The sequence below is a fragment of the Octodon degus genome, unplaced genomic scaffold, assembly GCF_000260255.1.
Source record: "Octodon degus isolate 3935 unplaced genomic scaffold, OctDeg1.0 scaffold00016, whole genome shotgun sequence".
Taxonomy (NCBI): Eukaryota; Metazoa; Chordata; class Mammalia; order Rodentia; family Octodontidae; genus Octodon; species Octodon degus.
In genome coordinates this window covers 20,771,394-20,791,403 of record NW_004524592.1, presented here as the reverse complement: position 1 = coordinate 20,791,403, position 20,010 = coordinate 20,771,394, and the positions used below count along the sequence as shown (strand labels likewise).

The 20,010-nt window shown below is 37.5% G+C and overlaps 1 protein-coding gene across 2 annotated transcripts in view; it reads left to right on the top strand.

The window, feature by feature from the left end:
- The window catches only part of Egf (epidermal growth factor), an 89,654-nt gene that overhangs the window by 26,665 nt on the left and 42,979 nt on the right, over window positions 1–20,010 (top strand). For both annotated transcript variants that reach the window (XM_023710001.1, XM_023710000.1), the window contains exons 6-11: window positions 7,348–7,473; window positions 8,685–8,807; window positions 11,444–11,566; window positions 12,450–12,575; window positions 13,578–13,714; window positions 17,157–17,305. In XM_023710001.1, coding sequence (XP_023565769.1) covers window positions 7,348–7,473; window positions 8,685–8,807; window positions 11,444–11,566; window positions 12,450–12,575; window positions 13,578–13,714; window positions 17,157–17,305 — 784 coding nt within the window. The remainder of the gene's footprint in view (window positions 1–7,347; window positions 7,474–8,684; window positions 8,808–11,443; window positions 11,567–12,449; window positions 12,576–13,577; window positions 13,715–17,156; window positions 17,306–20,010) is intronic.

The window sequence follows — 20,010 nt, the reverse complement described above, 5'->3', positions numbered from 1 at the left end:
TTAGGATAGATATATAGTTACATTCTCTTAATGAATAGAGTGATTTGTTCTAATGGTGTTTGTAGATAGGATATCATGTCTGTATCTTGTACAGCAATTAACCACTGGGAGGAATGTATGCAATGTGTTAATTATTGAAACTGTCCTACCAATTTGATTTGAAACTGTCTCATTGCTATTTCTTTATCAATAAATTTATGGAAAAAAATAAAAATAACCCCCCAAAAAAAAGAAATTAAGAAGAGAATAAGTACATTTGAAAAAAAGGAGATGGAAGAATTTAAAGCATTAACTGTTTCTTTCCATAGACCAGCAGAAATGCACGGTCTAGTTGTCCAAAGCATCCTGCTTACATACATAGTTAAATCTCTTTCCTCTACTCCCTCTCCTCAACGCAGTAACTCTTTCCTTTTGAATAATTTAATTCCCTTTTCCCAGTATCTATTGTACCCTTCAGATTCCATTTTTCTCTTTTAGGTGCTCACACTGAGACAATACAGTGTTTTCACATGTGCATCTGATTTATTTCACTTAAAAGTATGTTCTCTAGTTGCATCCATTTACTGACAAAAGACAAATTTATCCTGTTTTATAGTTGAATAATACTCCATTGTGTAAAAGTACCACATTTTCTTTACCCATTCTTCAGTTGAAGGGCATTGGTTGTTTCCAGGATTTAGCTATGACAAATTGTGCTGCTATGAACATGGGTGCACATATATCACTCTGGTATGAGGTTTTCAGTTCTTCTGGAAAAATACCCAGGAGAGGAATAGCTGGCTAGAATGTGATCTCCAATCCTAGCTTTTGGAGGAATTTCCACAATGATTTCCATAGTGGTTATACCATTCTTCACTCCCACAAACAGGGCAGGAGGGTTCCATTTTCTCTACAGCATCTCCAGGATTTGTTATTGACTGACTTCTGGATGTCAGCCATTCTTTCTGGTGTGAAATGGAATCCTAGTGTTGTTTTAATTTGCATTTCTCAAATGACCAGTGATGTTGAACATTTTTTCATATATTTACTTGCCATTTGTATTTCTTCCTCTAAGAAGTTTATATTCATCTCAAATGCCCATTTTTGGATTGGGTCTTTGAATCTGGGGATCCTGATTTTTTAAAACTCTGTATGTTCTAGATAGAAGGCCTTTGTCAGAGGGACAAATGGTGTATTTTTTCCCAGTTTGTGGGTCTTCTTCTTACTCTATTTGGTGTACAAAAGTGCTAATTCCTGGGAATTTACTTTGATGTGCAGAAACTTTTCAAAAGGATGAGATCTCAGTTATTGATTCTTTGAAGTATTTCCAATGTAGTTTTGTTTTTATTCATGAAGTCTCTACCTACCCCTATATCTTCAAGATTTCTACCTACATTTTCCTCCAGAAGATTTAGTGTTCTTGTTTTAATATTTAAATCTTTGGTCTATTTTGACTGTAGCTTTGTGCACAATGATAGGCATAGTTCCTCTGGCATGTGGAAAGCCAGTTTTACCAGCACCATTTATTAAAATGGTTATCTTTTTTCCAGTGAGCCTGTTTGGCCCCTTTATCAAAGATAAGGTGGCTGAGTGTGTTTGCAGTTGTGTCTTCATTTACTAATTTGTTCCATTGATCCTCAGGTCTGTCTCTATGCCAGTACCATGATGATTTTAACACAGTAGCTTTATAGTATAATTTCAGGTCAGGGATTGTGATACTTCCTGACTTTCCTTTGTTTACCAGGATTGCTTTTGATATTCTGGGTCTCTTCTCATTCCAAATTAATTTAAGGAAAGTTTTCTCTAGCTCTGTGAGGTATACCAATAGTATTTTAATCAGGATTGCATTGAATCTGTATAGCAATTGTGGAGTATGGCCATTTTCACAATGTTGGTTCTTCCTGTCCAGAAGCATGGAATATTTTTCCATTATCTCAAATCCTCTTCAATCTCTTTTCTAAGAGTACCATGATTTTCACTGCATGAATCTTTTATGTTCTTTGTGAGATTGATTCCTAAATATTTCATCTTTTGGATATTATTGTAAAAGGTTGATTTCCCTAATTTCTCTCTGTGTGTCCATTTTTGTGTACAAAAATGCTACTGTTTTTTGGGTGTTGACTTTTATCCTGCTATGTTACTGAATTTGGTGATTAAATCTACAAGACTTTTGGTGGAGTTTTTGGGGTCCTCTATGTAGACTATCTTGTTATCTGCAAATAATGCTAACCTCACTTCTTCTTTTCCCGTCCTTATTCTATTTATTTCTCTCTCTTGTCTAATTGCTCTGGCTAATGCTTTCAGAACTATATTGAATAGAAATGGAGACAGTGGAAATCCTTCTCTTGTTCCTGATTTTAAAGTGAAGGCCTTCAGTTTTTGCCCATTTAGTATGATGTTGGCTCTTGGTTTCTCATAGATTACTTTTATCAGGTTGAGATATGGACCATCTATTCCAATTCTCTGTAGGGTTTTTATCATGAATTGGTATTGGACTTTGTCAAAAGCTTTTTCTGGGGCCAAGGAGATGACTCAGTGGAATAAGTGCTTCCCTGGCAAGCACAAGGGCCTGAGTTCAATCTCCAGTTCTGGGGGAAAAAAAAGGGTTTGTATGCATCTATTGAGATTATCATGTGTTTTTGTTCTTGGTTCTATTGATATATGGTTTATTGCATTTATGGATATGCATATGTTGAAGCATCCTTCCATTCCTGGAATGAATCGTACTTGGTCATGATGTATAGTCTTCTTAATGATTTGCTGCATTCTGTTTACTAGTATTTTATTCAGGATTTTTGCATCTTTATTCTTTAGAGAGTGGCCTGTAGTTCTCTTTTTCAGTTGGATTTTTCTCTGGTTTTGAAATGAGTAATACTTGCCTCCAGGAATGACTTTGGGAGAATTTCTTCAATTTCATTGAAGATTTTGAGAAAGAATGGCATTAAATCTTCTCTAAATTTCTGTAAAATTCTGCTGTGAATACATTGGAACCTGTGCTTTTCTTTGTTGTAGGATTTTTATTACATTTTCAATTTTGTTTCTTGTTACTGGGTTTTTCAGAGTTAATATATTTTCTTGACTAAGTTTTGGCATTTCATATGTATCTAGAAAACTGTCCTTTTCCTCTGTATTTTCCATCCTGTTAGGGTAAAGATTTTGGAAGTAGGTATTGATGATCTTCTGAATTTCTCTAGGGTCTGTAGTGATTTCACCCTTTTCATTCTTTATTGCATGGATTTAAGTTTTTTTCTTTCCTTTTCTTATTAGGTTGGCTACGGGTTTTATCAATTTTTTTTTTTTTTACTTTTTCAAAAACCAACTCTTTGAATCATTTATTCTTTGTATTGTTTTCTTCATCTCCAATGCATTAATTTCTGTTCTAATCTTTATAATTTCCTGCCTTCTTTGGGCTTTGGGCTTAACTTGCTCATCTTTTTCTAGGAACTTGAGCTACAGCATAAGATCATTTATTTGGGCTTGTTCTGTTTTCCTAATGTGCGAATTTACTGTTATAAATTTTCCTCTTAAGACAGATTTCATTGCATCCCACAGGTTTTGGTAAATTGTTATCTGCATTTTCATTTGATTGTAAATATTTTTTAATTTCTTCTTTAATTTCATCTGTGATCCAATATATAGGAAATTGTTTTTTAATTTCCATGTTTTAATGGAATTTTGTAGTTTCTTTTGTCAGTAATTTCCAGTTTTATTGCACTGTGATCAGATAATATGCATGGGATTATTTCAATTACTCTGCATTTACACAAGAATGTGCTGTGTGTTAATATATTGTCTATTTTGAAGAATATCCCATGCACAGCTGAGAAGAATATGTATTCTGTTTTTGCTTGGTGAAACACTCTGTAAATGTTGATTTCTTCATAAGTTTGTTTTAGTTCTGTTATTGCTTTGATTTTTCTTTTTTTCTTTCTTTCTTTTTTTTTTTTTTTTTTTTTTTTTTTTTTGCCTAGGCTGGTCTCTTTGTGATAGTGGCATGCTAAAATCCCCCATTACTATTGTATTATTGCTCACATGATTTTTTTGTGTGCATTAAAATTTGTCTTATGTAGGAGGGTGCTCCTATATTGAGTGTATGTATATTTATAATTATTATCTCTTCCTCTCGCAATTTTCCCTTAACAAGTATGTAATGATCTTCTTAATCTCTTTGGATGATTTTTGGTTTGAAGTTGCTAGTGTTAGCAACCAGGATAGCTACACCTGCTTTCTTCTGGTTTCCTATGGCATGAAGAGTTGTTTTCCATCCTTTGACTTTTAGTTTGTAGATTTCCTTTTGAGTTAAATGTGTTTCTTATATGCAGCATATTGTTGGATTTTGTGTCTTAATCCACTGTGCTAGTCTGTTTCTTTTGCTTGGTGAATTGAGGCTGGTTACATTGATGGTGATAAATGTTATATAGTGCCTTATCTTTGCCTGCTATTTTCACGTTATAAGTTCTGTACTGTCCCCTCTTTTTAATTGCTTTCTCTGTTTGGTGTTTTTTTTCCTATTGTTCTTGAAGCTATGATCACTTCTGTCTCTTTCTAGAATATCTGTCAGTACTCTTTGTAGGGTTGGTGGTATAATGCCTACCTACTATACATGAGGCCCTTAGTTCAATTCCCAGCACTGAAAAGAAAGAAGAAGAAGAAGAAGAAGAAGAAGAAGAAGAAGAAGAAGAAGAAGAAGAAGAAGAAGAAGAAGAAGAGAAATTTGATAGCTTAAGTGAATCATGCAGAAACATGAAAATAATATAAACTGCACATGCAAAATTGGCATAGACTAGAAACACAATTTTTAAAGTCAACATCCTAAAGATGATTCAGTGTAAATCATAATGGATTATTGGGAAATACTGACTTTGTATTGAGAGTTGGCAAGATTGACTTTTCATTTAGTTCCATCTAAAGACCTGGAAAAACAAGCTTATAGTAACTAAGAAAATAACAGATGAACTAAAAGTAGCTACTTCTAACTAGATGAAGTTGAACAGTCTCTTCAACCAGTCTTTCTAAAGAGTGATTTGAAGACTCCCACCATCAGTACCTTTCCAGAAATCTGTAAAGTAGCTGGTTTCTGAGTCTTTCCCCAAGGTACCCAGTCAGAGCCTGGGGAACATGCATTCTGGGTGTTGATGTACTATTTTAATTTAGACCTATGACATCCTCCAAACTCTCATGTTCTCATGAGAAGGGGTTTTGGAAGGTGACTGGATTACGTGGCTTTTAGCTGACTTGCTGTCAGGAGGCAGGTCTAGTAAGACAAGTGCAGGGTTGCTGCAGGTACAGCTTCCTTCCCAGACCCTCTTTTCACTCTCTGACTCCTTTTCTGTCCTGAGGAGAGTAGATCTCCTGCTCCAGGTCCCTGTGCCCCGTTGTCCTGCCTGGGAGCCCCAGGACTGAAACATGAATCAAAATAAACTTCTTCTCCTTTAATTTGTGGGTGTTGGACGTTGTATCTTAGCAATGAAAAAAGTGACTAAGATATGTTTCTACTGAATCCAGCAGTTATTGGTAAGGAAATATTTAGTTTATAACTGCTCCTGGGTAATATTATTTTCAGACCTGGGTTTGCAATTTACTGTACACTGTTTACATCTGTGTTTCTACACTATCACATTCACTGTGTCACACACAAGGGGTCATAGAACCTTGGATCCATCACTTCTTAGCAAGAAGACATCACAAAATAGGTTAAGATAGTAAGAGTTCTTAAGGAGGCAGGACCATTACCAAGAAACGCCCTGCTAAAACAATAAGTGTCATATTTTGAGCCTGCTTTGCTGATTTTTGCAAAGGGGATATAGCAGAGTAATAGTAATATCATGAGCATTGCCTAGACATGTAAAGAAAGCCCACATTACTATTGCATCATGAATCAATTTATGCCCAGAATTTTCCTACAGTTGGTTGGTTTCCTTTATTAGTGGGTATGTATATACATCAATACAATTCACACCATTTTTACCTTGTCACAAATATTGATGTTTCCGGTGGTTTTTGTATTTTTGTTCTATTGTCTTTTTGAAAGTATAAAAATAAACACACCTTTTCTAATGTAAAAGAAAGTGCTTTGTGATGTAAAGTTAACTTTATGAGAGACCATTGACTTAGCCTGGGTCCCTGCACTAGAACCCAACAGACTCAACTATAATGGAGTCGGTCATGCTGAAGATCCACCTCACTAACCCTCAACTAAGTTGATTGCTCCAAAGGACAAGAAGGTTGCCAAATCCACAAAGAGGCCAGTATCTCCTCCCCCGCCATAAGGAAGTCCTCTCTGCTTTACTGCTTACTAGCAAAGTAGCCTGATGGTAACCCATTCCTTTTTTTTTAATTTTTATTTTTTTATTATGCTGCTTAAGCTACTTTATAAAAACAAACTGTTCTATGGTCAGTGGAGCACCTCCCTATTTTTAGATGAAACACTGTTTCATTTGTGGATGGCAAATAGAAGCCAAAGGAGAGCACTGACCTATGTGTACTGAAATTTTGTGTTTTGCCAGTATGTAAAAATGAAACAAGTACAGTCAGTTCGGGGAGACATCTCTATAATAGAGGGATGACTAAGAGAAAGGCATTTGCTGGTTCTTTTCCCATTTTTCCACCACAGTGCTGGTGCTCTGGGCAGCTATTTGCTCAGGCCCTGGGCTCTGCTCTTTAATCACTGGTGGAGCTCAACCATGTCTGAGTTCATACTGCATGAACCCAGCCTCCTCCTCCTTCTCCTCATCCCCTTCCCCTCCCCCTCCTCCTAGATTTTGGCTCGAAGAAAAACAGAGGTTACTACGTTACCCATGTGTTGTTCAATACAGTTAATTTAACTCAAGTATCCACTTATAGTTATTACAAGTCATTTGCTCAACTGTACCTAACTCAACCCACTTGTGGCTAGTTCAACCCCCAAACACCCATTTCCCTGAACAAATGTGGCTTCCCTGGGACATTTCATACCCATCGCCCCATATTTCAAAAATCTGTGGACAAAATAGTAACATATATTATGTCTAAATGACGTTCTTTAAATAATGATAGTATTCGATTTGATTTGACCTGTTGTACTCAAGATGATTTTTAAACGTTTTTTAAACATTCCTAGACAATTCATTTTCAAAATTAAAAAAATTATATATAATCTATCTTATTATCTATTGTACATATCAGAATGAAGCAGCTGGTAAGAAGCGCTGGCATGAGATCCCTTCAGCAGCACCACCTCGGCTCCCTGGCATGCAGGGTCCCGGGCACTCTGCAGAATGCCACAATTGGGCGGATGGGCTTGGAGACTCTGGGGTTCCGACCTCAGGATCAGGCACTTTCCTCTGTCGAAATACATGTCCACTTGAAATAAACCCCCTTCTGTTCTAGAGCGAGGACTTTGCAAGCTGAACGGGAAACTCTGTGACAGCCGCGAGTGCAGACGAGACCCCGAGTCCCAGTCGTGCGCATGCGCAGAGGGCTACGCGCAGAGCCTAGACCGGAAGTCGTGCGAAGGTAACGCGCGTCCCTGAGGAGGCCGGGAGGGCGCGCTCCGAGGAGGCTGGGCGTCTGGGCCGTCCGGCGCCCTCCAGCGCCACCCAGCGCCACCCAGCGCCACCCAGCTCCCAAAAGGAAACCAACCTTAAGCCCAATCACTTCTTTCCCAAGAGAACAATTCTTTTTCATTATATATGTATATATTTAAGACTTTCATAATTCTTTCAGGACTTTTTATGACCTATGTTCCTAGATCAAACACTCTAGAGTCTGCTTTGGAGGTGCTATGTGTAGACTGGTATGCTCTGAGTGAATTGTATGTATCTCTTTGTGTTTGACTTTGCAAACTTTCAGGATAGACAAGTTTTTAGGAGACTGATTTCATAGCTACCATTAGATTCTCAGAGAATATACTCCACATCTTATCCCATGAAGACCTAAAAACCTTGGGAAGCTGAAGCAGATGGCTGTCTAGGGCTCCTGTTTTGCAAGTCCAGGTCCAATTTAATGAAAGAGAAATAGTGCACCCTTTCACCAAGAAGGTACAGTGATTTAGTGGTGAAAAAAAAAAAATTTAGGGGCTGCACTAGTTGGGGTGAGTCCTCAGGTTGGTCTAACATCTGCCTGTTAATGATAGACCCCTGCTTAGGTAGGACTAGTGGGCAAAGACTGAGCAAGCTGCTGAGCAGTGTGTGCACATCGAGGGACAGGCCTTAGTCTCGAGAAAGGTAAAACAGGGCAGGAAATGGCCTAAATTGTTTAAGAACTTCCAATAGTTACTAATTGGAAGGACATGCTACTGCTCTCCAAGGAGTACACATATAGTAGTACCTTTTTTCTTTCTTTTCTTTTCTTTTTTTTTTTTTTTTTTTTTTTTTGTTTTTTTGTGTGTTTTTTTTTTTCCAGAACCGGGGATTGAACTCAGGCCCTTGCACTTGCCAGAGAACCGCTTATTCTACTGCACCATCTCCCCAGCCCCAGTAGTCCCTTTTTAAAATGACAGTTCTAGTATGCAAATGTTGAACATACTGTGGAAACTGGCAGACTAGAAATGGCTTTTATGAACATTGAACTTCCCCCCTTTTCTGAGAATTGGTAATGTAGCCTCTCCATAGTCTGTTACAGCTTATACCAGTGTAACATACTCTACTCTGGGCTCATTAGTAAGATAACAATTTATTTAAAAAAAAATAACCATCTGGTTATGCTTTGCTGTTGTCATTGTGCAGATGTCAACGAATGTGCCTTACAGAACCATGGCTGTACTCTTGGGTGCAAAAACACCCCTGGGTCATATTATTGCACATGCCCTGCAGGATTCGTTCTGCTACCTGATGGGAAACGGTGTCATGGTAAGTTGTAGCAGCAAAGAATTATCATATTATTTTTCTTTATTTTTCTCAGATGACTGCAGTCAACGTTGTGGTCTACAGTAAAAAGTGTGCATCAGAATTTCTTTGGAGTTTTTTTGTCTGTTTGCTTTTTTTTTTTTTTGATGGAACTAGGGATTGAACTCAGGCCCTTGCGCTTGCCAGGCAAGTGCTTATTCCACTGAGCCATCTTCCTGGCCCTTTTTGTTTGCTTTTAAAAATATGGATAACCAGGCTGCACTGCAGACCTACTAAAAACCTCTGTGCTTAGGAAATATGTACAGAGTCCACCCCAAAAATCTATATGCACTTCAGGAAAAGACAGATAATAAATATATAGAAGCTAATGACCACTACTTGGAGCACCTTTTGTAACTGTAGAGGTCTAAGTTAACTTGTATTAATCTCGTGATGTCTCAATAAATTTAGTTTTAAAATATTTACATACATTTATCTTTGCTGAAATATATCTATATTTTTGTGAAATATATGAATATGTGTAGTCCCATCTTTGTACTCATATTACCTTATGTTTCATTGACTATCTCTAAAAGGTAAACATATAAAAATCATAACACATTATCATATCAAAAAATCTAAGGATAATTCTCTACCATCACTTAATGCCCAATTAGTTTTCGGGTACAGCCACAATGGTGTTACCACACCTCAACAGTTAATAGTAATTTCTTTCTCTTTCTTTTTTTTTTTTGGCCAACTCAGCCCACCCTGAGGGCAGGGCTGGCATGGCATGTGGTGCTGGGAATCGAACTGTGGCCCCCTGCGCCTGCCTTGGCTTGCCTAAGCAAGCTATTTAGACCACTGAGCTATCTCCCCAGCCCAATGTTAATTTCTCAATCACATCAACTAGTCAATTTTCAGATTTCTCTTATTATCTTAAAAAGTTTTTTAAAAAATAATTGATTTAAGTATTCAAATAAGCTCTCTGTGTTAATTTTATGTATCTTTTCTTTTATGAGTTCTCCTTCCTCTTTTTTTCCCTTGGGCAAATACTTGTTGAATTAACTGTTTTTTTCTCCCACAGAGTTTCTCAGTTTCTGGATTTTACTAGTCACACCACTGTCATGTCTTTGTCTTTTCTGAAAGCTTGTAGTTGAATCTGTAAGCTTGATCAGATTCAGCTTTGACTTTTTTTTTTTTTTTTTTTTTTTTTGCAATTATACCTCATAGATGTGTTTGTACTTCCATGGAACGATGGATAATGTCTTGTATTTTTTTCTCTTTGGTCAAGCTCAGCTTGGTCAGTGTGTTCATTTGTGCTTTGTAAAGTTTTCTAACGATCATTTCCTAAACTATTATGTCATCAAGAGTTTCAAGTGGTAATAGTCTTTGACACTTTCCTTGTTACCTGGTAGGACATACTTTGCAGGCTCATGGCATTCATGTTGTATTCTGGACCTGAAATCAGCAGTTTCCCAAGGCGCGCTGCTTCCTTCTAATAACAAATTACATGTAGAGGGTATTATTTCCAGCCTCTGGGGATGTCAACACTAGTAATATACTTATTAAAAAGAAAATATATTATCAATTTATGTGTCTATTCCCAGTGCAAATTTATGATTATATTTTCAGATTACACTCTGATAGCTATCTTATTGAATGTACTAACATAGATAAATGCAATTGAATGTTTAAAATCATGTTTGTTATTTTGTCCCACTTTAAAGATGATGGAGAATAGGTCAGTCCAGATATTATCTGTGCTTATGAAACAAGTCAGGCATATTGAAATGAATGAATGATAATAAGTTTCTTGGCAGTAACCCACCAGCTTTGTGCCTATCTGTAAAACTTGCTCCTCTCCTAGTCCCATGTGTTGGCCTCTTGGTAAATATGCCATGAAGAGGGCAGGGTATAAATGTACCAAGCATGACACACGTAGTCTCACTTGATTCTCAAAACCTCTAGAACTTTTATGACACATATTTTACATTTACATCTTTGATTTACCTGGAATTCATTTTGCTGGATGGTATAGAGTAGGGATTTAATTTTTCCTGAAATCATTATTTGATTATTTGTATACCATTTTTGGATGATCTTTCACATGCTCATCTATTTAAAATAACACCTTATGCACATTCTTAGGCATATTTGAGCTTTTTCTCATCTGAGCTTTCTATCCTCTTCTGTTACCTTCTGTCTATTCCTGAATCCCTCCCCTACTATTTTAATGATCACTTGTTATTATGAAGTTATGAGAATTTGTATTTGATCTCTCATACATGTTAACATCATTTCTCTTCCTACCTCTAACCACAAATACAGAACATCCTTAGTTTTCTTTTTTAACAAATGTGTTTTGTTCCACAGATGAACTTAATCATTGTTCGCTTAAGTTCTGTTGAAAATATTTTGAAATTTTGGTGATGAATAATGAAAAATTTTATTTGAAATAAAGAAAGTTCAAAAGGAAGCAGAGGCATTTTCAAAAATCAGAGCTCTTTAATGTTCTTTAATTTGAATTTTTCTTCTCTTTTATATCATTATTACCATAGCTTTCTATGAATATCTTTAACTTCTTTCAACTTTTTATTAGCAGCCAATTATAGTACATTTCCATCAATCTGACTTAACACAAATCTTGGCCTTGTCAGAATTAGTTTCCTGCCCAAGAAGCGCATCTGATTGCAGCCATGACTGTGTTCTGACATCAGATGGTCCCCAGTGTTTCTGTCCTGAAGGCTCTGTGCTCAAGCCAGATGGAAAAACATGTAGGGGTGAGTTTATTTGCCTTTTGTTAGTTTAAAAATGCACATTTTCTAAGTGACACATACAACTTGATCTTATTGCCAAAGAGAGTAGTTTCCAGTATTACACATTAAAAGATAATTTATTCAATTGATGAACATACAGATTTAAATTGAATTTCTGTTTTAAGAAAGCTTGGTGAAGTGATATTGAGCAGAGGCTTTTAAGTGACAGCCTCAGAGCAGCATTATCAGTCATTAGCAGGGTGATTTGGACTGGACACTGGACCTGTCTTAGTCTGCTTCCTCATCTATGGATTGAATTGACCCTCCTAGATTGAATGAAGCAGCAGATGCAGAGAGCTTCACCTGTTGCTTGCGCTAATAAATACCTACTTTGTCTTCATGTACTTGAACACATATAAGTGTGGCTGTAACTCAAAATCAGCAGAAGAATGTTGGGTAGCTTTTCAATTTTCTAATTTTAAAAAAAGTAAAAAAGAAATGTTGCCCAAATCTAGAGTCAAAAATACTTCAAATTAAGATCTTTAAAAATAAAAATGAACAAAGAAGTCAAGAGTCTGTTAAATGTGGGAGAGAAAAACACACAGCATTCATGAGGAAGAGGGAGAACAGCTGTCAAGCTCGTCAAAATGTGTTTCTCCAGCAAGCTGCCATGCTTCTTGAGTTCAGCACAATGTAAAAGATTAGCATCCAAGATTTGGGCTTTTAAGGAAGGGGGCGCTATGACATTTTGCTCTAATCTCTGAAAAATCAACTCAATTGCAGCAGTAAGAATGGTTGTAGAGATAGCTTTAAAATTCAACGTGTCGTTGGTCTAGCATAGCACTTCAAAGGGAAATTCTTGTATCTTCAATGCAGAATGTCATCACCAAGCATCTGCTTTCTCTAGGCTGCTCGTCACCTGATAATGGCGGCTGTAGCCAGCGCTGTGTCCCACTCAGCCCAGTGTCCTGGGAGTGTGGCTGCTTTCCTGGGTATGACCTACAACTGGACCGGAAAAGCTGTGCAGCTTCAGGTCAGTGCTGTGGTTGTCTGAAACATTCCCCTGAGGAAAAACATCACAAAAAGACAACATTTCACTTAGAATGTCGAATTGAATTGCTTTTGCTTCTTGTTAGAAAGTCTGATTTTTTTTTCTGAAAGGAGAAATATGCCCAGTGAATATAAATACTATAAGTAATTATAACATCAATAAAAACATATTTTTGAGGAATGGTTCTCAGTTAGCTAGTATACACAAAAGATTTTCCATAATATCAAGTATGGCATTTTAAGTAGATGAGAAAGCTGTGGCCAGAATATTCTTAAAACTATAGCTAAGAAGTGTTTAAGAAATATGTATTGATTGATTTGATTTTTATCATTTTGGTGAATGCAATACTTTGACAAGTTCTGTCCTTTTCATGTCAAAATTTAATATGAAGTTGTATCCTTCAGCTATTTTTAATAGCCTTGGAAATCTTAGATTTATACCAAATTGATTCAGTCTCTCTTAAAAATTCATTATGCTGAGAAACTGGGATGTCATGGATAGATTTCCCTAGATGCCAGTAGTCTTAACTGTGTAAGGCTGAGTTCGTAGCATAATCTGAGTCATGGAGGTGATCAGGGATTTTATTATAAACTCAAATAATCCTTCCTTCCTATTGGAAATCTCAGGATGGGGAAACTGTTTCTTTAGGCATGAATTCAGTGTTTATGTAGGGAGGCCACAGACTCAAGACCTACATCATTTGGCAGTGGTTTTGACTATTTGACGTATCCCTTTGTGTAAGTAATTTGTATTTTAGAAGGAAACATGTAGAAAGAGATGAATCTAATATGAAATTCTGGCCATATGTCACCTCATGAAAGAGGAAGTATTCTTGCCTGTCTTTGCCTATACTGTACTGGGGACTATTTAATAAAACTAGTACTGCAGAAACCAAAGATGAGGCTGCAATGAAAGGGAAGAGTCAGAGTGTTTCTTGGGTTCCAAGGCATGTTTTAAACATTGCTGTTTTTGATATTTGGTTAGGTCCACAACCGTTTTTGCTCTTTGCTAATTCTCAAGATATTCGACACATGCACTTTGATGGGACAGATTATGGAATCCTGCTCAGTCAGCAGATGGGAATGGTTTTTGCACTAGATTACGACCCAGTGGAAAATAAGGTAAGGTTCTGTGGCCTGAACAGATGTGGGCATGCTACAAGGACAGAACAGAGGGTTTTAGCCTAACACGTGACCCAGATGACCTGAAAATCCTCTGCTAAGCCCAGAATGATTAGACCCAGAATGAGGTAGATACAGGCACTGGAACATCGTTTGAAACATTTCAAGAGCTTTGCTGTTCTCGGAACACTCCTTGGTCCTGCTGTAATCATTCTTTGTGTTGGGAATGGTTATGGAGGATCCTCAGGTTAATTTTTTCTCCGGTGATAAGAATGAGAGACTAGCATAGTACTGTGCACGTGGAGGGGACTTCCTAGGTCAGGTTTTGATGCTTTGTTAGTAGTGGGAGTAGTGAGAGGCTGGGCTTTGGTCATGTAAAGTATGGATATACTATTGGCTTTTCATTGACATATTTAGAGAGGGAAGTCAATGAGCTCTCAACCATGAAAATTAGCAAACATAGATTTTATGATTCATTTGGGAATGGCAGTCTAAGCTGTAACATTTTTACAGAATAATTTTGTGATGTTTTAAAACATAACTTAAGAAGTTCTATATTACTGAGGCAGCCAGCTGACCAGTTGGTCTTTCATTTCATAGTTGTATTTGTTCTAGGTAAAGGTGCTAAGAATGATGTTAAAATTTCTTTTATAGATTAATCACCTGTAATGATAATTTCCATAGTTATAAGTCCCCTTCCATAATTATTTAGTTACTCCAGGTCATTTATTAATTTGTAGAATTTTAAACTCTGAGTTATTGGTTTTATTTTCTTATTTGAAGCTGTCTTGTAAATGGCCAAAACAGACTAAATGAAGCAAATTAAGTTGGTTTAATAGCTATGGAATCATAGCTACACATTATTATTCTCACAAATGAAAGATTTATAGTTGAATACTAGCAAGGGTTAGTTTTCTCCTAAACTGAATCTATATGGGTCCACAGAACAGTTACATTGACAGTTAACAATTCAAGATTCATCTGTTGTTCCTTTTTTTTTTTTTTTTTTTTTCCTGTGCAGTCAGTATTTCCACAAATAGAGACCTAGGTTGAACTTGAAGTTGAGTGGCTGTTTTTAATTTGTCTAATTAATGTTCTCACTTGCTTTTTACTCAGACTGTGGTCTTTGGCCCAGCAGCAGCAGCATGGCCAGGAGCTTGTTAGAACTGCAGACTCCCAGGCTCCAGCCTGGCCACTGCAGTGAATCCGCTTCTTAGCAAGGGTCCCAGTGGGTTCATACACACATTAGAGATTCAGAACGACAGCCCTATGGAGTTTTTTCATAGGGAAGCATCCATATTTGTATTTATAAAATATAACTTTTCTATTTATCTAGAAAGAGGAACCCATTATTTAATGAGCTACTATTTTATGAGCACTGTCATCATCAATTAACAGGCTCATGAGGTTTGATTATAATGTATAGTATGTTTTTTATTTTAATTTTTTAATAGATTGCAAATTGAAAATAAATTATTTACAAACATAAATGAATATAACAATAAAAATTGTCCAAAATAAAAATGAAGAAAGAATTTACAGATCAGTCATAATAGTTCACTGTGTCAAAACCAAGAAACTTATATTCATATAATTAGAATTCTCAAAGTAGAAAGGAGTAGGCAATAATATTTAAAGATTTAAAATTTCTGAATTTAGTTCAACTTATAATACTATATTTCCAAGAAAAAGGAACCTTTTGCACAAGAAATTAAAATAAAATCATACCAAGATACACAAAAATGAAATTGTCCAAAACTTATTGTAAAGAAAAAATCATTAAAGTATATACATAAATAATATTAGCTATGGAATAACAAAATTAAATAGCACCTTAGTCCACACTAGAAATAAAAAAAGGACCAAGTGTGTAAGAAACTAGACTAATTAAAGGACTGAAAGAAAATAAAAGATCACTCCTCTATAGTGTGTGTTTAAATTTTTAAAACTTTATTACAGTAAAAGATACATTGCCGGTCACAACCCATGCAGCTTTCGATGGTCCTGGGGGAAAATGGCAAAGGGGTGAAGGGAAGGTGAGAGACAAAGCTGAAGTCAGCTGGAGTCCTCTCTCTCCTGATAGGAGAATAAGAACCGAACTACCACCATAAGGGTATTTGTACTTTGACAAAGTGTCGCTAGATACAAGGTTGCCTAGCACCTAATGACTGGAATTGTCTCAGGAAAGATGATTTTCTCAAGACTGGAAATACTTCCAGCTTCAACCACTCACCACAATTGCCATTAAGACCACTCAGAATATTCCCCTTCACTTTGAGCACACTTACGCCATCCTGCCTGCTGCTTTCTGAAGCAGTTCTGGAAGTCTTCTTTTGTAAGTGTCTTTAGTTACACAGTTAGGGCTGCCTCCATGGCCTGAATCCATTTGAAACGTTTACCTGTCACGGTCATTTTGACATTGAGAAAAGCCAGAAGTTGTACAGTGCTAGAGCTGGTGAATAAGGTGCGTAGGGACATGGCCACATGTTTTTAGGAGTCTGTCTTTCTGTTGGGTGGCACTTGGCAGCAGCATTCACTGTATTGTTTATCACATCTTGTCAAGACACTCAGAAAAGAAGACTTGCACAGCTTGTTCAGAAAGTGGAAAGAAGTGTGAGGTCAGTATGTCCAAAGTGTGTGTGTGTGTGTGTGTGTGTGTGTGTGTGTGTGTGCGTGCATGTGTATGTGTGTGGAGGATACTTTGAGGAAGATTCATGGCGATGTGCCTTTTAAATTAAAAAAAAAATTTAATTTAATCATCCGCTGTATTTTTCATCACCCCTTGTATGTACATTTATGTAATCACAGTTAAAATTACACAATTGTTATCATGAAATTATTAGCTAACTCCATATTTTTTAACACTTTCCTAAATTCTCACACTGCAAAGCCTGATAACTTTATTTATATAGTTGTAGAATGGAGGCTAAGAGACTTCGCTGAGACCCAAGCAAATAAGGATCAAAACCATGAGAGCAGCCCATTCCTCTGCCTTGCCCTGCAGCAGTATATTAATGGACTTCAAGAGTGGAAGACATAGCCCAGTTTGCAGTTCTTATTAAATTGCAAAGCATTTCCCCATTTAACTGTGGAAGCCACTAGGGTTCAAGTACAAAGTCTATATCATTGACCAATGACCAGAAATTAATAAAGGATGAATAGAAGTATGTACCAGGGACTGTGGATATATCATGATATAATATGCATGTTGAACCAGATGTATTATCCTTATTTTTACCAATGAGAAAACTAAGAGTCTGAAACAGTAACTTGCTTAGGGTTAGATTCATCTGGAAGCACGTAGTTGGGGTTTAATTGCAGATGTGTCTCTAGGGCCATGCTCTTAAAAGTTACACTGGATGACCTGAAGACTCACTGATCCCATTTGTATGTATTCCATTAATTTTTGTGAAGCAATCAGAAATGTCTGTCTTCTTTGTAGATATATTTTGCCCATACAGCCCTGAAGTGGATAGAGAGAGCTAATATGGATGGGTCCCAGCGAGAAAGGCTTATTGAGGAAGGAATAGATGTACCAGAAGGTCTTGCTGTGGACTGGATTGGCCGTAGAGTCTACTGGACAGACAGAGGGTATGTTTTCTCCTCCAACCTTGATGCCACATGGGATGGAAGTGATGAATAGGTAATGTTACTGGCCTTATCTACAGTTCAAACACAGAAAAATTATGCTGAGTATGAGGCTAGGATTGGATGAGAGAGGTTCTCTTGCTACCCACACTTCCCCTACTCCTCTGTGCCACCCAGTGAGATGTTATTTTTGTCAAGATTGGATCCTTATCTGTGGGACAATTTCATTGACCAAGAAGTTAGCATGTACTTGTGCAGGCCAGGCTGCTATTACTAGAGAAACCCAAAGCCTGTCTGTAATCATCCAGTAAGTGCTGACTGAGCATCTGCCTCTGTCTCCCAGGTAAGATGGGAGATACAGAGGAGCCCAGGTGAGTCTCATCCTTGGAATCAGCCCTTGGTATAGCTGGGGAAGTAAGGTCAATTTCCCAGCCAAGAATGAACATACATTCTCAGTCTAAATATCAGTACAAGGAGTGTCAGAAGGCTGTGCACAGGACACTGCCAAGTGGAGGGTGCATGCTCCCGAAGGGGTCTCTAGGAGGGGCTTCAGGGATCACTTTACAGGTGAACAACATGAGGCCCAGACAGGCTAAGTTAGTCCAGCTTACACAGCATACAAGGGACACATTTTGAGCTAGAGTCCACAGGTTGGCTCTTGCTGAGCAAGCATGAAGAGGAAAGGACACAGGGCTGGGAAGACACTGATGGGGAACAGGCCAGGGCTGGCCTACTTTCGCTTTGGTGGGAATCAGCAGAACCAGAGTGAAGTCAAGTGCTCCTGTCCTTAAGGCAGCTGTTCTTCAGGGCTATGAGGAGATGTGGTACAGGTGGGGATGAGCCTAGGACAAGGGTGGGGGAGAGGTGGGTCTGTGATGGAGTGGCTGTGCCCCCTGATGCTGAAGGACTCACGTCCTTGCTCCTGCAGCAGAACCACAACCCAGAGCCAGTGGTAGATAAACTGAGAGGCCGTGTGTTCAGTATCCTGGCTCTGAGCTCTCAAAGGCCAGAAAGTAAAGTAGTAACCATCCAGACATTGGGAACTTCCTTGTTAAAGTAACAGAAGACAGAGATGACAGGGACTGCACCTGTTAATACAGAGAGAAAACTCTCAGGGACTTGGTTTACTTGCTTGAATGCAGGATTTCTGTGTTCCAGAAAAAATCTCTTCTAGTTTGGATCACTGATAGGAGCCAGATGCAATGAAATCTCTTCTAGTTTGGATCACTGATAGGAGCCAGATGCAATGGTGTGCGGGGTGCAGTTATTATTAAAATGCCATATTTCTTTCACTCATTAACTTTTTCATTTAACTGTACTTTCATTCCTTTATTTTTTTCCATAATTTTACTGAGAAACAAATAGCAATGAGACAGTTTCAAAACAAATTGGTAGGACAGATTCAATAATTAACACATTGCATACATACTTCCTAGTGGTTAATTGCTGTACAAGATGTGGACATGATATCCTATTTACAAACACTATTAGAACAAATCCCTCTATTCATTAAGAGAATGTAACTATATATCTATCCTAACCATTTTGAATACACAGATACAAAATGGATATTCATCTGTATCCCCTTTTTTTGTTTAGTTCCATTATTTGAATATTATAGGTGTGTAAACTCATCAAAATATTCTAAAACAGTCCAGTGGTCCATATAGTATTGGGTCTTCCTCTTGACTGGCAATGTCAGAAATTGTTGACCTGTGTCCCCTACAGCTCAACATAACAGCATGGCTTTACTTCTTATACTTCGATTTTATACTTTTCTGCTGGATGGTTAAGACCAAGGTAAAGCAGGACCTATGCAACAAGAGTTGTAGCTTTTGGGTCTGATAAGGTCAGTGAAATCCCCTCAAGATTTATCCTGATATCCTGTACCTCAGATTGTAGAAAATTTGTCAGTGTCAGCCATGTGGATGAGTCACAGCCATTGCTTGGCCAATGTGCTCTCTGTGAAAGCCTGAGAGAACGTTTTCTCTCAATGTGACTCTTCTTAGGCACACTCTACATCACAGATCACTTTCCTCTTTGGCCCCATAATCGCCCTGATCAGAAAATTTGGGACATTACCGAGTTACATGATGTTACAGTACAAGTTCTCATATGTCCTGAGTCTTAATTGATCTTGGAAGGCTAGGGCAAAAATGTTGGCTTTCCTTGTGGCCCTCCTTTTTCTCTAATTTTGGTCTGCAAACTTAGGTTGTTAACCCTCCAGAAGAGAAGTTTATTATTATTACCATACAACGTAGGCTGTTAAGCTTAACCTCACTATCTGTCTGAATATCAAACATCTTAGGCATAACATGGAACAGGTATTTTTTTATCAAGTATTGAAGTGTTGAACTTTAAGTCCCTACAGAATATGATGAAAAAACATTTAAAAATTAGAGTATATTTTTAAAAATAGGCGTAAAGAATTATATACTTTTTATGTTTACACATAAGTGCAAAAATCTCACCATATACAACCTTGAAGCAGGACAGTCCCACAATATTCCTTTTCCTGTCTATTGCCTTCATTCACCAACCCCTTCTTTTTGAGCAATCATCTACCTGAGAGACAGCACAGCAGCAACTGGCATGTCATGACAAGCAGCCCGTATTCAGAAGACCAGAATGACAGGCACTCCAAGCATGAAACTACTATTACAGATTACCATCTGCAGTGCAGTTGCTTAGTTCACAGGTATCAGTAT